This window comes from Saccopteryx bilineata, chromosome X (genome assembly GCF_036850765.1).
Source record: "Saccopteryx bilineata isolate mSacBil1 chromosome X, mSacBil1_pri_phased_curated, whole genome shotgun sequence".
Taxonomy (NCBI): Eukaryota; Metazoa; Chordata; class Mammalia; order Chiroptera; family Emballonuridae; genus Saccopteryx; species Saccopteryx bilineata.
The window spans coordinates 59,680,872-59,698,468 of NC_089502.1; the positions used below are offsets into that span (position 1 = coordinate 59,680,872).

Here is a 17,597-nt window from a genome sequence, read left to right on the forward strand (position 1 = left end):
CCAGTGGATGCCTAAAACCATAGATAGCACCAAGCCCTATATATACATAAGAGTAGTTTCTTGGGTTTCACTTTCCATGGTTTCAGTTACCTCCAGTGAACCATGGTCTAAAAATATAGAAAATTCCAGGAGTTAAAAAATTTATAGGTTTTAAATTGCGTGCTGTTCTGAGTAGTGTGATAAAATCTTCAGGCTTCCTGTTCCGTCCAGCCTAGGATATAAATCATCCCTCTGCCCAGCGTATCCAAGCTGTGTATGCTTTTCTAATTTTTTTTTCTATTTTTTTTTTTTTTTGTATTTTTCTGAAGCTGGAAACGGGGAGGCACTCAGACAGAATCCCACATGCGCCTGACCGGGATCCACCCAGCATGCCCACCAAGGGGCGATGCTCTGCCCATCCAGGGAGTCGCTCTGTTGTGACCAGAGCCATTCTAGCACCTGAGGCAGAGGCCATGGAGCCATCCTCAGCGACCGGGCCATCTTTGCTCCAATGGAGCCTTGGCTGCGGGAGGGGAAGAGAGAGACAGAGAGGAAGGAGAGGGGGAGGGTGGAGAAGCAGATGGGCGCTTCTCCTGTGTGCCCTGGCCGGGAATCGAACCTGGGACTTCCACACGCCAGGCCGACGCTCTACCACTGAGCCAACCGGCCAGGGCCTGTGTATGCTTTTCAACTGTTAGTCACTTAGGTTATCAGATGCTTGTGTTATAGTAACCCTTATTTTACTTAATAATGGCCACAGCCACATAAACTTTTATTATAATGCATTGTTATAATTGCCCTATTTATTATTGTTGTTGATCATCTCTTACTGTGCCTAATTCATAAATTAAATTTTATCATAGGTATCTACATATAAGAAAAAACAGTCTTTATAGCGTTCTGCGGTGGTTTTTTTTTTTTTTTTTTTTTTTTTTTTTTTTTTTTTTTTTTTACAGAGACAGAGAGAGAGTCAGAGAGAGGAATAGACAGGGACAGAAAGAGATGAGAAGCATCAATCATTAGTTTTTTGTTGTGCATTGTGACACTTTAGTTGTTCATTGATTGCTTTCTCATATGTGCCTTGACTGCAGGCCTTCAGCAGACCGAGTAACCCCTTGCTCCAGCCAGCGACCTTGGGTCAAAGCTGGTGAGTTTTTGCTCACACCAGATGAGCTCGCACTCAAGCTGGCAACCTCGGGGTCTCGAACCTGGATCCTCAGCATCCCAGTCCGTTGCTCTATCCACTGCGCCACCGCCTGGTCAGGCTATCTGAGGTTTTAAAGGCATGCACTGGAGGTCTTGGAACATACCCTCCATTGTGAAGGGGGGCTACTGTACTTGTGCTTTTTCTGTGTTTGAATCTTATACTAGAGTGCATTTTTGTGAAATGTGTGTGTAGTTACAGAAAATAAACAGATATAATAAAATGCCCTAAGTACCTTTTAATCAGCATACAGAGCTACATCTTTTTAAATCAACCATATTCTATACACTTAACATAATGTATTTAAAATGTATTTAATCTGCCTGACCAGGCAGTGGCGCAGTGGATAGAGCATCGAACTATCCCAGGTTCGAGACCCTGAGGTCGCCAGCTTGAGCAAGGGCTCATCTGGCTTGAGCAAAAAGCTCACCAGCTTGGACTCAAGGTTGCTGGCATGAGCAAGGGGTTACTCGGTCTGCTGAAGGCCCACCGTCAAGGCACGTATGAGAAAGCAATCAATGAACAACTAAGGAGTCAGAAGGAAAAACTGATGATTGATGCTTCTCATCTCTCTCCGTTCTTGTCTGTCTGTCCCTATTTATCCCTCTCTCTGACTCTCTCTCTGTCTCTGTAAAAATAAAATAAAATAAAATAAAATAATTATTAAAAAAATAAAATGTATTTAATCTTTCTCTTATTAACGGGCATTTTATGTTGATTCAATTTTTTAACCTTTACAATCACTGTGATAGATATCCATTATATATATATATAATAGAATTGCTGGGTCAAAGACTTTGTGGGCCATTATACAGAAGATTGGGGTAAAAGTAGATTTACAGTTGTGAGTACAAGAAACAGTTTATTCTTATATTATTATTTATTAATTATTATATTATTTTCCATATTGTAAAGCCAGTAGCCACGGCCACCATCACAGCTGCCTGGCCTGGGCAGGTTCGCATTTGATTTGGACAGACATAGTGAAACAATGGAGCCGAGAACTGGTGGGCCATCATCTTTAATCCTAGTTCGCACCCAGCGGGACAGAAATACACACAGTGGGAAAACACTTTCCTTTCCATTCAGGGCTCCCAAATCCACTGACTTATCCGAGTTTCCTAGAATCAAAGGTTTCTACCTCACCAGCCTTATTCACCTCTGTTCCTCATCTCCTTCTCTCTGCTCAGACTCTGCACAAACTGACTTCTCTTTCAGCCCTCCGCCATCTTGGCTGCTTCTCCTCTCCTCCATGTGGCGTTCTCTGCTCTCCTCCAGCATGGGCTCCTCTGCCCCATTTTATAGTCTAGAAATCAAAATCTTTAATCCAATATACAAACAAGAAAGTCTCTAATACAAAGTCATTTATCAAAGGCATAATGGAATTCCTCATGAAAGTGCACCACCACACAACATGCAACAGTCAAGGATGTGGGGAAAAGTTTAGTTTTGAAACTAAGCCTTAGGTTATAAGGACCCTGCCTGCTTACAGCCTGTCCCCCACACTCAATGCAAACTATAAGCGAGCAAACATATATATCATGTTTACAAACTTACTTGACCAACACATATGAACAACTGTAACCTACTTTTGCTCCACCTTGTATATATCGTTTAATAGATTTTGGCAAATTGCTCTCTGGTAAAAGGTTGCATCAGAGTATCTCCCTCCAACAGAGTGTGGGAGTACTCACTTCCCCACAAACCAGTAAACAATATCACATTTCTAAATTTTGACAAACTCCTAGCTGAAACATCGTAATACATAGTTGTTTCAACTTGCATTTCTTTGAAATTGAGCATCTTTTCATATTTATCAATAATTTGTATTTCTTTTCTGTGAACAAATCCATTTATGTTGTGAACACATTTTTCTATTGGGTTGTTTTATTAACGATTGGTAAGCATTTTCAGATTATTCCTAATTAGCCATTTGACATCCTATGCTTATGGGTTTGTTTTTTACTTTACAAAAGTTTTAAATGTTTATGTGATCAATATCTGAATCCTTCCCTTGGGTGGAGAACATAAATTGGTCATGGGCGACTGAGTTCTGAAAAATTATTAGTAAGTTTCTATGTCATTCTGGGCTCTCTGGTTCACCTCCTAGAGGGGTCTCCCCACACCCAGGGGCCTCTCACATGGGGAGCTTCCTGAAAAAATATATTTCAACATTCAAAGAAAGGGGCTGCCTGAAGGGTTTATATTTAAAGTATGACTCCCCAGTGGGGAAAGTTGGAGGTCCAGAGACTAAATTCTGCATAATTTGTCCTTGAGTTCTGGGATTATTTTGAGGAGCTTGTATGGGTGGTGCAGTAAAAATGTAACAAAAAGCTTCTTTTCCCTGGCAACTGCTTGGGCTCTTGTAAACTCTGCTTTTTGTGAGGGAAAAATGACATGGATGTCAGGGGATTACAGTAATTTCCAGATACCCACAGACCCTCACAGCTATCTCCACTGGAACATGCTGAACACTGACTATTGCTAGGGTGATATACTACATGAATGGCATGTACCAGAGCTATCTCACCAGCGTTATGATGAAATGAAAACCACCTGCTTAGCCTCATTTCCATCAGTAGGGTAGCAGTTGGTCCTTTCCGGGGTGTGATGAGACAGACTGCTTTGACCCCACCTGCTTATGTAAAATCCAAATAAAATCCCTTGAATGGAAAACAGGTTCATCTGGGAAGTCACTAGTTTTCAGGCACTGGGTTCATCTGGAGCTGGACCTACATTCAATCATCCAGGAGTTACCTAGGATGATCTAGAAATTCCCAGATACCTGACACAAGATCATGAGTTCTGCCAGAATTTCAAAAGGCATTAAATCACCTGTGGAAAACTGCCAAGATTGGAAAACAGAATGTCTTTCCAAAGATAAATTTATAGATCACATTGAAAACATGTTGGTTTTGTTTAGGAAGATTTTGTATTTAAAATGCCAATAATTACTAGTCTGTTTTGAAAGCTGCGAAATCATTCATAGCAGCTAGAAAACATTTTTTAATGAGGTGAAAAAGTAATGTAAAAAATGAGTCTTCTGTTATTTTTACGACTTCATTTTTAAATGTCAAATGAAAAATGGCTTGGCTGCATTTCCGGATTACAAAAACAATGAATGTAACGTTAAAAGGAAAAAAAAGCGTACAAAGACAGTTAAGCCTCCCCTTCCGCTCTCTGCTTCTTTTTCTGACATTCCTTCCTTAGCCGAATTTGGTGCAGCTTTGTACCCGATGGGGAGCATTGGTCTTGTAGCCTAAGAGATAAAGAGAAGATTCCTCAAAGAAGCTTCAGGAAAGGACCGAGTCAAGGCCTGGGGGTGGTTGGAGAATGCAGACCCTCCTAAGTAACCAGAGAACGCTGGGAGATTGGAGAGGACCCAGATGAATGACTGAGGTGCGCGCTGGGCCCAGCAGAGATTTGGAACCGTAGTTCCGCGTGCGGAGTGGGGGGAGGGTCCTGCCGAACTCTCCGCAGCCGGTGGGGGTTGGGGGGCGAGCTTGTTGGTGACGCGAGACCCTCACGTGACCGGGAGCTGCAGGGCGACGCAGCCTTCGGTGCAGTCGTCACTTCGGCTTGGGTACCAGCTTCCCGCTGCCCTGCGCAGGGCGGGCTGGCATCGGGCCCGGGAAAGCGGAGCAGGTAAGGGCCCGGGGCCCGCGCGGAGGCCAGGGCGGCAGCCGCCCTTCAACCCTGGTAGCCGGTCCAGGGATGAGAGACAATGCGGGCTCAAATTTCAAGAACCTTCCTGCTGATTCTCCACAGAGCCCCCCACCCCTGCCGAGTGCTTTAAAGGGAGCCGTGGCTTGAACTGGGAGGCCGGTGGGGGGAGTGTCTAACGGGGGGGGGATACAGAGGTTGAGATGCACCTTCCCTCCTGACTCTAATCATTGACCACACATGTCCGCTCAGCTTCCTACTCATTTCACTGGAAGGGACACGCCACGGTGGCGTCCGCAGAGAAAATGGTGGGCTTTAGTGACTGGATGGCAGGGTTGATGGGGGTGGCTTACTAGAATGTTGGGAGGGACTTTTGATAACCGGATTCTTGAACCCAAACTGGCGAGTATTGGGATTTCTGTCCTGGGTGCTTGTCCAAGCGCCCAGTGCCTTTACACCGGATGACAGTATGGCTCAGTGTGGCACAGTTTGTGACGAGGCGAGGGAAGAAAGAGTGCAGAAAGACAGCTGCACAGGGACTGTGGAGGTTGATGTGAGCATGGACACTGTCTGAACCGCCCAATTTCGATGTGAATTTTATGACAGGAATTTAGTCGCCACAATCTAGTTAGGATATAGGGTGGGGGCTAGCTAGGGTATTTTTCCTAAACTGTGTTTACTCACCAAACTTAGAATTTTAAACTTAAATTGTATATTGAAGACTAGTAAAGATAACAAACTTTTCCATGGATGATTTAATTTGCACTTAAGAATATTGAGAAGATACACATTGCTGTATTAAGGATTATTATTATTGTTGTTGTTGTTATTTTGAGACAGTGATTATTCAAAAGCAAAAGCCTTCTCCCACACATTGTGTCTTCTGCTGTAGACTCCTAGAGATGGGTTTAAGGGAAAGTAGATGGCAGTAGAATATGATGATTCTAGAGTAAGGGATCCAGGGGCCTCCATCTCTCTCTCCATTCTCCAGTTTTCAGATACTCCACCTGTCTGAACATCTTGGTAAAAGAAATGATGGTGTTGGGAGAGGCCCTAGAATCCTACAGTTGGTTTTAAAAGATTTTGCTTGTGTCACTCCCATTATATTATCCTTGACTCCCTTTTTGACTCTGCCCACTTCAGTGCTGGGTAAACCTAAGGTTCGGCCTTCCGGGGAATGACTCTTTAAATCCAATAAGGCAGGTACTGAGACCTATGTTTTATTATTATTATTTTTTATTTATTTATTCATTTTTAGAGAGGAGAAAGAGAGAGAGAGAGGAGAGAGAGACAGTGAGAGAGAAGGGGGAGGAGCTGGAAGCATCAACTCCCATATGTGCCTTGACCAGGCAAGCCCAGGGTTTCGAACAGGCGACCTCAGCATTTCCAGGTCGACGCTTTATCCACTGCGCCACCACAGGTCAGGCGAGACCTATGTTTTAAATGCTGGGACATCACAAACACTCAACATTCACTTTCCTTTTTTTCTGTGTGTTTGTTCCTAGATCTTCCCATATACCTACCGTAGGGCTGTTTACCACTGAAAGCAAGGGAAAGGGGGAGACTGGCCTAGAACCATGGAGGTTGGTGTGAAGGTGGGCAAGGTGGGCAGTGTCTGAGAGGGTGGGAACAGAAGGTGGCTGAGACTTGAGAAGGTCCCAGTAGATGATACTCCTGCCTCTCTTAAAATCTGCCAGTCCACAACTGTACTGACTTCAGTGCAGGAAACATTTCAGGATATTGGGGTAAGAGTGGGCTGGGGTGTGACTGAAAGAAGACTACAGGGGGGACCATGAAATGCAACATGTTAGCAAACTGGACCCAGGCTCTCTGGCATGGCAGGTCCTGGGGTTAGGAATCAGGGTGATTTTCTGTTCTTTAAAGGATTAAGTTTCTATTACCTCCTATTTGTTTATTTGTCCATAGATCTGACTGCAGGTCTTCTTGAAATGATTGGAAGCAAAGAAACAAAGAGGAAATTACCCCTGACTAGTAGAGAATGGTAAGAGGATGGGGACTGCTTGGGTAGACCTCTAGGGTGGGTTGTTGGAGGTCAGCATGTATCCAGTAGGTCCACACTGTTCATCTGGAGCATCCTCAGCCTCTCCCTTTCCCATCCACCTTTCCCACTATTCCTGTTACTTACCATACACCTTCACTTTTATTTTGGTATAGGGAGTGGGTGAACTGAGGTGGTAAGAGAGAGAGTTTGCTAATAATATACCAGTGACATAAAGAACAAAAAAATCTCCACTCCTATCTCTCCTTCCATTTGTTTGTCTATCTGTCTCTAGGTCTATAGATCTCATGAGTATATAGATCTACTTTAGGGTATATCACCAATCAAGAGAAGGAAAGAGGAGGGAATGGCTTCGGATCAATACAGGTTGGTATGGGGGTAGGGACCTGTGGGAGTAATGACCAGACTAAAGTCCAATAAAAATCAAGGTCTGAGGGCTTCTCAGTCTCTTCCATTTTTAGCCCTCCTACCATCTTTTTCATTATTTATTTGGTGTAAAGAAATGTCTATGAAAATACTTTGGGGGAAAATTGTTGTGACTGGGGAAATTAGGGAGGGGATAATATAAAAGGGATGGAGAGAGAGTTTGCTAATCATCCTCTTCTCTCACCAAGCACATTATTTCTACACTTCCTTGTCCTTCTCTGTATCTATCTGTATGATGCACAGAATTAGAAGTGAAATTTTAGACCATTTCCTTCCTCCACTTCTAGGTCCACCTCCAGTGACAGCTGTAGTGGCCTGTGAGCTGAAGACCAGCATCCTTACAGGTCTACACCCCGACCTACCACCCTCTTTCCCCAGCCCATCTGAGCTCCCCTGTACCTTGTTTGTGCCTTCATCAGGGCTCATTAAATGGCTCGCGTTCAGGAAGTGGGTTGGGTGACTGCAGGACTGGTGATCTGGGCTGGTACTTGCTACTACATTTACAAATTAACCAAGGGAAGAGCCCAGAGTGTGAGGAGACTTGCCAGCAATGGGTCTAGAGTCAAGATGGAGACTGTGGCTGGGTTAAAGAACCAGACCTTGGCCGTGAGTGAAGCCTTGGATGGGACAGAGATTGAGGCTAAGGCTGGAGCAGAAACTGGAACAGGAGATGGGATAGGGACTGAAGTAGAGACTCAGATCACTGCTAAAGCCCAAGCCCAAGCCAACTCTCAGGCCAAGGCAATGGCTGGGGTAGAGGCAGAGACCCAATCTGAGGTCAAAAGAGTAGTCATGACAGAGGCAGTAACTCTGGATGAGGCCAAAGAAAAAGCCAAGGAAGTGGCCATGAAAGAGGCAGTGACCCAAACTGACTCTGTGGCTGAGAGAGTAGTCAAGAAAGAGGCAGTGACTCAGACCAAGGCTAAAGCATGGGAACTGGAGGCCAGGGCAGAGGCCAAGAAAGAAGCAATGACCCAGACCAAAGTGGAAACTCATATATTTGCTGAAAAAGAGACAGAACTGAACAACAGAGTACTGGCGACACAGAATGAGGCCTTGGCAATGACCAGGGAAGTGGCCAAGATGAATGCTATAAACAAGACTGGAATTATGGCTGAGACCAAAGCTAGAGCCCTGGAAGAAATTGTGAAAGTGGCCGAGAATCAGTCTGAGGCCAGGCCTGGTACCACATTTGATGCTAAGAGAATTCTTAATACCATGTCCAGGGCAAAATCTGGAGTGGATATAAGGTCTTATGCACCGTCTCAGGCTGTGGACAAGATCCAGGATGATGATATGCCTTGTGCTGGGGTTGAAGCCAAGGGAAATCACAAAATTATATCTTGGGAAGGGTCTGGGTCAGACATGAGGGCTTTTTCCCAGCCTCAGATTGTAACCAATGCTCAGGCTGAGACCCTGACTGGGACAAGGATTGATGCTAAGAATAACACCAATGCCATGTATAAGGTAGGGTCAGGGGCAGATATGAGAGCTTTTATACAACCTCAAACAGTGGCCAAGAAAAAGGATGAGGCAATGTCTGATGCCAGGGTTGATGACAGGGAAAATACCAATGTCACATCTAGGGCAATGACTGAAGCTGATATGAAAGCTGTTGCTCGGCCTGAGACTATCCCTGATGCCAGGGTTAAGGGTAGAGGCAATTCTAATGCCATGTCTAAAACAGGGGCCAAGGCAAACTTTGGGGTCAATTCGCAGGTTGAGGCCTTGCCTGATTCCAATGTTAAGACCAGAGGTAATCACAATGCCAATTTTAAGGTAGGAGCTGGGAAAGACATGTCCTATACACAGCCTCAACCTATGGCCAGTGTCCAGGGTGATACACAGCCTCAACCTATGGCTGGTGTCCAGGGTGATGCCACGCCTGATTGCAGGATTAAGGATAAGGGCAATGCCAATATTATGTCTAAGGAAGGGGCTGGGACAGACACAAAGTTACAGTCTCAGATGTCTGCCATGAGCCAGGTTGAGGCCTTACCTAGTACTAAAGCTAAGGCTAGAGGCAAAGCCAAAGGCAAGTGTAAGGTAGGGGTTGGGATAGACATGAAAGCCGGTGTGCAGCCTCTAAGTGGGGCCAAGACTCATACTCATGCTTTGTCTGACTGCCAGGTTGATGACAAGGGAAATCCTAATGCCATTTCTAGGGCAGAAGCTAAGGCAGAGCTAAGGGTCTGTGGTCAGCCTCAGGCAATGGTCAATGTCCAGGATGAAGCCTCATCTTGTATGCAGAATAAGGCCTGTAGCAATCTCAATGCTGTGTCTAAGGTGGAGGCTAAGCCAGACACATTGGGCTCTGCCCAGTCTCAAACATATACAGGAGGCTCTGCTCAGCCCCAGGCAGTGGCCAGTTCCCAGAGTGAGGCCTTATGTGCTACCAGTAATAAGGTCAGGGGCAATCCCAATGCTGTGTTTAAGAGAGGAAATGGAGCAGAGTCAACAGGTTCTGCCATGCCCCAGGCTGTGTCAAATTCCCAAGGTGATGCCTTGCTTGGAGCCAGAAATAGTATCAGGGGCAAACCCAATGTTGTGTCTAAGTCGGAGTCTGGGCCAGATACAGTGGGCTCTGCTCAGCCTCAGGCAGTGGCCAATTTCCAAGGGGAAGCCTTGCTTGGTGCCAGAAATAAAATCAGGGGAAAGCCCAATGTTGTGTCTAAGTCAGGGGCTGGGCCAGATACAGTAGGGTCTGCCCAGCCCCAGGCTGTGGCCATTTCCCAGGAGGAGACCTTGCCTGGTACCATGATTAAGCTCCAGGGCAATCCCAATGCTTTATCTAAGGCAGAGACTGGAGCAGAAGCAATGGGCTCTCTCCAGTCAAAGGCTGTGTCAAATTCCCAAAGTGAAGCCTTGCTTGGTGCCAGGAATAAGGTCAGGGGCAAACCCAATGTTGTGTCTAAGGCGGGGGCTGGGCCAGATAAAACAGGCTCTGTTCAACCCCAAGCCATAGCTAGTTTTCTGGGTGAGGCCTTAGCTGGTACTAAGAATAAGGTCAAGGGCAATTCCAATGCTGTGTTTAAAACAGGGGCTGGGCCAGATGCAGTGGGCCCCACTCTGCCCCAGGCTATGGCCAGTTCTCAGGCTGAGGCCTTGCCTGGTGCCAGGAATAAAGTCAAGGGCAATACCAATGCTATGTCTAAGGCAGGGACTGGGCTAGATAAAACAGGCTCTGCTCAGTCTCAGGCTGTAGCCAATTCTCAGAGTGAGGGCTTGCCTCGTGCCAGGAATAAGGCCAAGGGTAATCCCAATGCTTTGTCTAAGGCAGGAGTTGGGCCAGATGCAACTGTCTCTGACTACCTCCAGGCTATGACTAACTCTCAGGGTGAGGCCTCGTGTGGTACTAAGAATAAGATCAGGGATAATCCCAACACTGTGTCTAAGGCACAGGCCAGAGCAGATGCTACAGGTTCTGCCCAGCCCCAAGTGATGTTTAATTCCAAAGGTGAAGTCTTGCCTAGTATTAGGAATAAGGTCAAGGGCAATGTCACTGCTGTGTCTAAGGCGGGGGCTGGGCCAGATGCAACAGGCTCTGTCCATCCCCAAGTTGTATCTAATACCCAAGGTGAATTCTTGCCGAGTGCCAAGAATAAGGTCAAGGGCAATGCCAATGCCATGTCTAAAGCAGGGGCTGGGCCGGATGCAACAGACTCTGCCCAGCCCCAGGCTGTGTCAAATTCCCAAGGTGAAGTCTTACCTGGTACCAGGAATAAGGTCAGGTGCAATACCAATGCTGTATCTAAGTCAGGAGCTGAGCCAGATATAATGAGCTCTGCCCAGCCCCAAGCTGTGGCCAATTCACAGGGTGAAGCCTTGTTTGGTACTAAAAATGAAGTCAAGGGCAATTCCAATGGTATATCTAAAGCAGGGACTGGGCCAGATGCAATGGGCTCTGTTCAGCTCCAGGCTATGGCCAATTCTCAGGGTGAGGTCTTACTTGGTGCCAAGAATAAAGCCAGGGACAATCTCAATGCTGTGTCTAAGGCAGAGGCAAGGGTAGATGCGATGAGCTCTGCCCAGCATCGAGCTGTGGCCAATTCTCAGGATGAGGCCTTGTCTGATGCCAGGAATAAGATCAAGGCCAAGTCCAGTACTGTGTCTAAGTTAGAGGCTGGAGCAGATACAGTAGGCTCTGCTCAGCCCCAGGCTGTAGACATTTCCCACAGTGAGGCCTTGCTTGGTGCCAGGAGTAAGATCAAGGGCAATGTCCATGCTCAGTCTAAGGTAAAGGCCAGGACAACTACAACAAGCTCTGGCCAGCCTCAGTCCATGGTGCTTCCCCAGAGCAAGACCTTTCTTGGTGCAAAAGACAAAGCTATGCCCAAGTCTAAGGCAGAAGCCACAGAGGACAGTGCTATCTATCCAAATCTCAAGCCTAAGGCCATGCCTACTTCTGAAAGTGAGGGTGAGACAGGTACTCAGGCCTGTGAAAAGATGCAACCTAAGGTCCATGACTATTACTGGAATGGAATTGGTATTGAAGATTGGATTGCTTCTGAGCGATGGATCAAATTTAGGTTTCAGGCCAGGGATGAATACTGGGAGAATAGCATGTCCTGGGCTGACGATGAGAATGAAGCCAGTATTGAGTCTTGGAATAGGGCTAGTGATAAGCTTGGTATTAGATCCTGTGCTGGGGCTTGTGATGAAGCTGATGTTAAGTCCTGGTCTGGGGCTAGGGCTGAGAATGAGGTTGGTATTGGTCCCTGGGATGGACCTGGGGACCAGGCCAGTGGGGATCTCTGGACTGGGAACAAGGCTATTGGAGGGTCCTGGACTGGGGCTGAGAATCAGATAAGAGAGGGGTCTTGGGTTGGCACTGGGAACCAGGCTACTGGGGAACCCTGGACTGGAGGTCAGATCAGTGAGGGTTCCTGGGATGGGGTCCAGGCCAGTACGGTATCCTGGGCTGGGGAAGAGGCAATTGGAGGGTTCTGGGCAGTGGCTGAGAACCAGGCCACTGGAGGATCCTGGCCTGGGACTCAGGAGCAGGCCAGTGGAAGGTCCTGGGATGGAGATGGAATTCAGGCAAATGGGGGTTCCTGGACTGAGGCTAGGGCTGGGAATGTGACTAGTATTGGGTACTGGGTTGGGGCTGTGAACCAGTCTAGTGGAGGGTGCTGGGTTGGGACTGAAAATCTACCTGGTAGTGGGGCCAAGCCTAGATTTGATCACCAGGCCAGTGAAAATGTATCCTGGGCTGACGCTGGTGACCAGCACAGTGGAAGGTCTAGGTTGGTGTCTAAAGACCAGTCCAGTGGAAGGTCCTGGGCTGACATTCCAGATCAAGCCAGTGGAGCGTCCAGGCTTGGACCTGTGGACCAGTCCACTTGTAGGTCCTGGGCTAGGGCTGGGGAACAGGCTGATGGAGGGTCTAGGCCAGAGTTTATGGACCAGTCTAATGTTCGATCCTGGGCTGGCACTGGGAACCAGGCCAGTGGAAGGTCCTGGGTTGGGGCTGGGGAGCAGGCACGTAGCTGTTCCAAACTTGGATTAGAGGATCAGGCCAGTGGAGGAAGCTCCTGGGCTGGCACTGGGGATCAAGTGGGTGAAAACTCCTGGTCTGGGTCTAGGCTGGGGCCTGTGAATCAGACAAGTGGAGGGTCCTGGGCCAGGGCTGGACACCAGGCGAGTGGAAGGTCCCAAGTCTGTGCTGGGGTGGAGGACAATGAAGGATACTGGTTTGGGGCGGGAGATGAGGCTAGCAAAGAATCCTGGCTCTGGAGAGTGGAAAAGGCTGATATTGTATCTAGACCTGGAGGTAAAAATGAACCCAGTGTTGAATCCAGATCAGGGGCTGGGGAAGAGGGCAGGTTTGAGATTGAGGACAAGGCCAGTACTGAGTCCTGGATCAGATCTGAAGAGGAGGCCTTTATGGATTGCTGTCTTGGGGCTGAGGCTGGAGCTGAGGCCAGTAAAGAGTCTTGGCTCTGGGATGAAGATGCAAGTACTACAGGGGCTAAGCTTGGCTCTGGGGAAGAACCTGGCTCGAGGTCCTGGATTTTGGCTGAAGATATAGATGAAGATGAGCTGAGCAGATCATCCAGCCCTGATATTGAGGAGATCAGTTTACGGTCCTTGTTTTGGGCTGACAGTGAGAACAAGAATGAGTACAGATCCAGGAGTGAGAAAAATGTCAGTTTTGAGTGTGGGGCTGGAAATAAGGCCAGCTACAAGGACAAGCTTGAGGCTACTGGTGGAGCGAATGTAAGGTCTTGGTTCAAGGATGGGAAAGAAAACAGAAGTGAAGACAAATCTGCACCTAAGACTAAAGCCAAAACATCATCTGAACCTACAGGCATATATCCATCCATGGTCCCTGGGGCAGGAATGGAGTCATGGACAGGAACCATGATCTGGGCGGAAATGAAATTTCCATATCAAAATGAGCCCCGCTTACCACCTGAAGATGAGCTCAGAAAGCAGATCAAATCCGGGGGAAAAGCACAGCCCTGGGCCTGCCGCTGTAAACACAAAGCTAATATGGATCCACAAGAGCTTGAAAAACTCATTTGCATGATTGAGATGACTGAAGATCCTTCTATTCATGAAATAGCCAATAATGCTCTATATTACAGTCCTGATTATCCATTTTCCCATGAAGTCATTCGTAATGCAGGTAGAATCTCAATTATTGAAAGCTTGCTCAATAATCCCCACCCCAGTGTTAGGCAGAGGGCTTTAAATGCCCTAAATAACATCTCAGTGGCTGCTGAAAATCACAGGAAGGTTAAAACATACTTAAACCAAGTATGTGAAGATACTGTCACCTATCCATTGAATTCAAATGTGCAGCTGGCAGGACTAAGACTGATAAAGCACCTGACTATTATTAGTGAGTATCAGCATATGGTTACAAATTATATTTCAGAATTCCTTCGTTTATTAACTGTGGGAAGTGGAGAAACTAAAGACTATATTTTGGGAATGCTTTTGAATTTCTCTAAAAATCCATCTATGACAAAAGATTTGCTTATAGCCAATGCACCAACATCACTGATTAATATATTTAGCAAGAAAGAGACAAAAGAGAACATTCTTAATGCTCTTTCACTATTTGAAAATATAAATTATCATTTTAAAAGAAGAGCACGAGTATTTAGCCAGGACAAGTTCAGTAAAAATTCCCTTTATTTTGTATTCCAACGACCTAAAGCATATGCCAAGAAACTTCGAGTTTTAGCAGCAGAGTACAGTGACCCTGAGGTGAAAGAAAGAATTGAGATATTATTAAGTAAGCTCTGATTAGTTGTATATTTTCAAACAAATATGAGTAATATTTTGGTTTTGCAGCCTGGGGGCAATGCACTTTGTAAATTGCATTAAAACTTTGAGACTGATGTTACTGATAATGGTCTACAGCTGGACCATTTGAACACCAGATTAATTCAAACTTGTACTGAAAATGCATGTGTTGATTTTTTACCTTGTCTGAGATGTTTTTAGTATGCTTCATGAGCAGAAATGAAACTGATTATAAGTAAGGTCATCTTTGGTCCTTTGTGTGGACTTATGTTTATACATTTGAAATTTTATTTTTGTCATCAATAAAGCTGTGTGTTTTAAGCAGAAAATAAGACACGTCTTTGTCTTTGACTTTATGATCTATTTGGGAAAGCAAGATGTATGGAAACAATAACAAAACCAGGAGCCACTCATAGCTAGCTGCTTCTTATTAATGCATAGAAGTGGCAGAAAGGTCTGAGGGCAAAAATGCACAGAGAAAGTTTACAGAAGATGGGATGCTTTAGTAAGCTGGGCTTGAAAGATAAGATAGAAACAGGGCAGAAGGGCATTGGAGGGAGGAGGAGTGGTGGGAAGAAAGCATGGAGTTGGGAACCCTGCCCCAGAGAGGAAGCTGGCTTGCCTAAGTGCAGAGTGTGAGGAAGGGAGTGATGAGAAATACAGTTCAGCAGTTAGGGTGAGTCTCGTTGGTGGGGGTCCCTGATTGCTAAACTGAGGTGTCTGTGTATTACTCCATCCAACCCTGAGAGACACCAGAGTCTTTCATGACCACGGGAAGGGCAGGATGAAAGGAAAACAATGTGGCTGATTTGCATGAAGGGTGGATGTGAGCTGGGGAGAGGACAGAAGGGGCCGCTGAAGATTGCAATACCAGTTAGGGAGTTAGCACCATAGTCTAAGTACAAGATGATGAAGGTGTGAAATGTCACTGCTGGTCATGGGGATGGTAAAGGGATGAAGGAAATGAGAGACCCCTGGACGAAGCTGTGCTGGGACCTATTCTGGGGGCCTTCAGGGAGGGACAATTTTATTTTAGAGTCCTGGGGACATTTGATAGGAAAACATCTTCTTTCTTGGCCAGTCTTGTACCTATATAAGTGAATATGTTAGTTACTATTTATTTTTTTTATTTTTATTTTTATTTTTTTTTTATTTTATTTTTTTTTCATTTTTCATTTTTCTGAAGCTGGAAACGGGGAGAGACAGTCAGACAGACTCCCGCATGCGCCCGACCGGGATCCACCCGGCACGCCCACCAGGGGCAATGCTCTGCCCACCAGGGGGCGATGCTCTGCCCATCCTGGGCGTCGCTCTGTTGCGACCAGAGCCACTCTAGCGCCTGAGGCAGAGGCCACAGAGCCATCCCCAGCGCCCGGGCCATCTTTGCTCCAATGGAGCCTTGGCTGCGGGAGGGGAAGAGAGAGACAGAGAGGAAAGCGCGGCGGAGGGGTGGAGAAGCAAATGGGCGCTTCTCCTGTGTGCCCTGGCTGGGAATCGAACCCGGGTCCTCCGCACGCTAGGCCGACGCTCTACCGCTGAGCCAACCGGCCAGGGCTATTTTTATTTTTAAAATTTATTTTTATTTTTTTATTATTATTATTTTTTCTGAAGCCAGAAACGGGGAGAGACAGTCAGACAGACTCCCTCATGCGCCTGACCGTGATCCACCCGGCACGCCCACCAGGGGGCGACACTCTGCCCACCAGGGGGCGATGCTCTGCCCCTCCAGGGCGTTGCTCTGTTGCGACCAGAGCCACTCTAGCGCCTGGGGCAGAGGCCGAGGAGCCATCCCCAGCGCCCGGGCCATCTTTGCTCCAGTGGAGCCTTGGCTGCGGGAGGGGAAGAGAGAGACAGAGAGGAAGGAGAGGGGGAGGGGTGGAGAAGCAGATGGGCGCTTTTCCTGTGTGCCCTGGCCGGGAATGGAACCCAGGACTTCTGCACGCCAGGCCGATGCTCTACCACTGAGCCAACCGGCCAGGGCCAGTTACTATTTATTTAAAAAAATATATTTTTTTATTTTAGAGAGAAGAGGGAGAGAAAAGGAGGTGGGAGGGGCAGGAAGCATCAACTAGTAGTAGCTGCTTCTCATATGTGCCTTGGGGAAAGCTTGGGGTTTCGAACCAGCAACTTCAGCACTCCAGGTCGACGCTCTATCCACTGCGCCACCACCTAGTCAGTCAGTTGGTTACTATTTTGAAGTAAGAAAATATAATAGAAGAAAGAACAATTTCTAGTGCTTCTATCAGATTTCTTTTATCAAGTTGGTTGAGGCAGGGCCTTTGTGGAATAATCGAGGGAGCTGTTGGCATCCACACCAGAGAAGATCCACCCCTCTTCCAACCCAGAGTGTGGTGAAAGGGTGTCGGGGGCGCTCTCAGTGTGCTGGTGGGAGCATACATGCATTGGGTCAAGGCCCGTTTGGACATGTATTTCAAAAGCCCTCAAGATGTTCATGCTCTTTGACCCAGAAATTCCACTGGTAGAAATTTATGCTTAGGAAATAATCAAATAATTGGCTTGTATAAGGCTTTGTACCATTTTGAAGTGTGAAAATCTTTAAATGATCACGTGTCTCAAAATAAGCACTTGTCTAAACAAATTAGGATATGTCTACACATTAAAACACTCTGCAGCTCTTGAAAATGTTGATGGGCATCTACACATATTTAACTTTGAAAAAATTCAGCATATAATCTTAAGGAGGGGGGAATAGGCTGCAAAAGGACAAATTATACTTTGTGTGTGTGTGTGTGTGTGAGAGAGAGAGAGAGAGAGAGAGGGAGAGAGAGAGAGAGAGAGAGAAAGAGACAGAGAGACAGAGAGAGGGACAGGCAAGAAGGGAGAGAGATGAGAAGCATCAATTCTTTGCAGCTCCTTAGTTGTTCATTGATTGCTTTCTCATATGTACCTTGACTGGGAGGCTCAGCAAATTGAGTGACCCTTTGCCCAAGACAGCAACCTTGGGCTCAAGCTGGTGAGCCTTGCTCAAACCAGATGAGTTCGTGCTCAAACTGGCAACCTCGGGGTCCCGAACCTGGGTCTTCCACA

General features: G+C 46.7%; 1 protein-coding gene across 5 annotated transcripts; it reads left to right on the top strand.

Moving 5' to 3' along the window:
• Nucleotides 1-4,432: 4,432 nt before the first annotated feature.
• Nucleotides 4,433-14,839, top strand: ARMCX4 (armadillo repeat containing X-linked 4). 5 transcript variants are annotated; one of them, XM_066248692.1, is made up of 5 exons: nt 4,433-4,582; nt 6,352-6,429; nt 6,773-6,848; nt 7,141-7,232; nt 7,580-14,839. In XM_066248692.1, exon 5 carries the CDS (start codon nt 7,722-7,724, stop codon nt 14,547-14,549), a length of 6,828 nt encoding a protein of 2,275 aa, XP_066104789.1. In that variant the 5' UTR covers nt 4,433-4,582; nt 6,352-6,429; nt 6,773-6,848; nt 7,141-7,232; nt 7,580-7,721; the 3' UTR covers nt 14,550-14,839. The 5 variants fall into 5 exon arrangements, with proteins under 5 accessions (XP_066104789.1, XP_066104790.1, XP_066104788.1 ...); XM_066248693.1 differs by lacking the exon at nt 4,433-4,582 and adding an exon at nt 4,733-4,828 and having other exon boundaries at nt 6,352-6,441; XM_066248691.1 differs by lacking the exon at nt 4,433-4,582 and adding an exon at nt 4,733-4,828.
• Nucleotides 14,840-17,597: the final 2,758 nt, after the last annotated feature.

What these genes read in the sequence shown, in the direction of transcription:
- ARMCX4 (XM_066248692.1), top strand. Translation starts at nt 7,722, where the DNA reads ATGGCTCGCGTTCAGGAAGTGGGTTGGGTGACTGCAGGACTGGTGATC.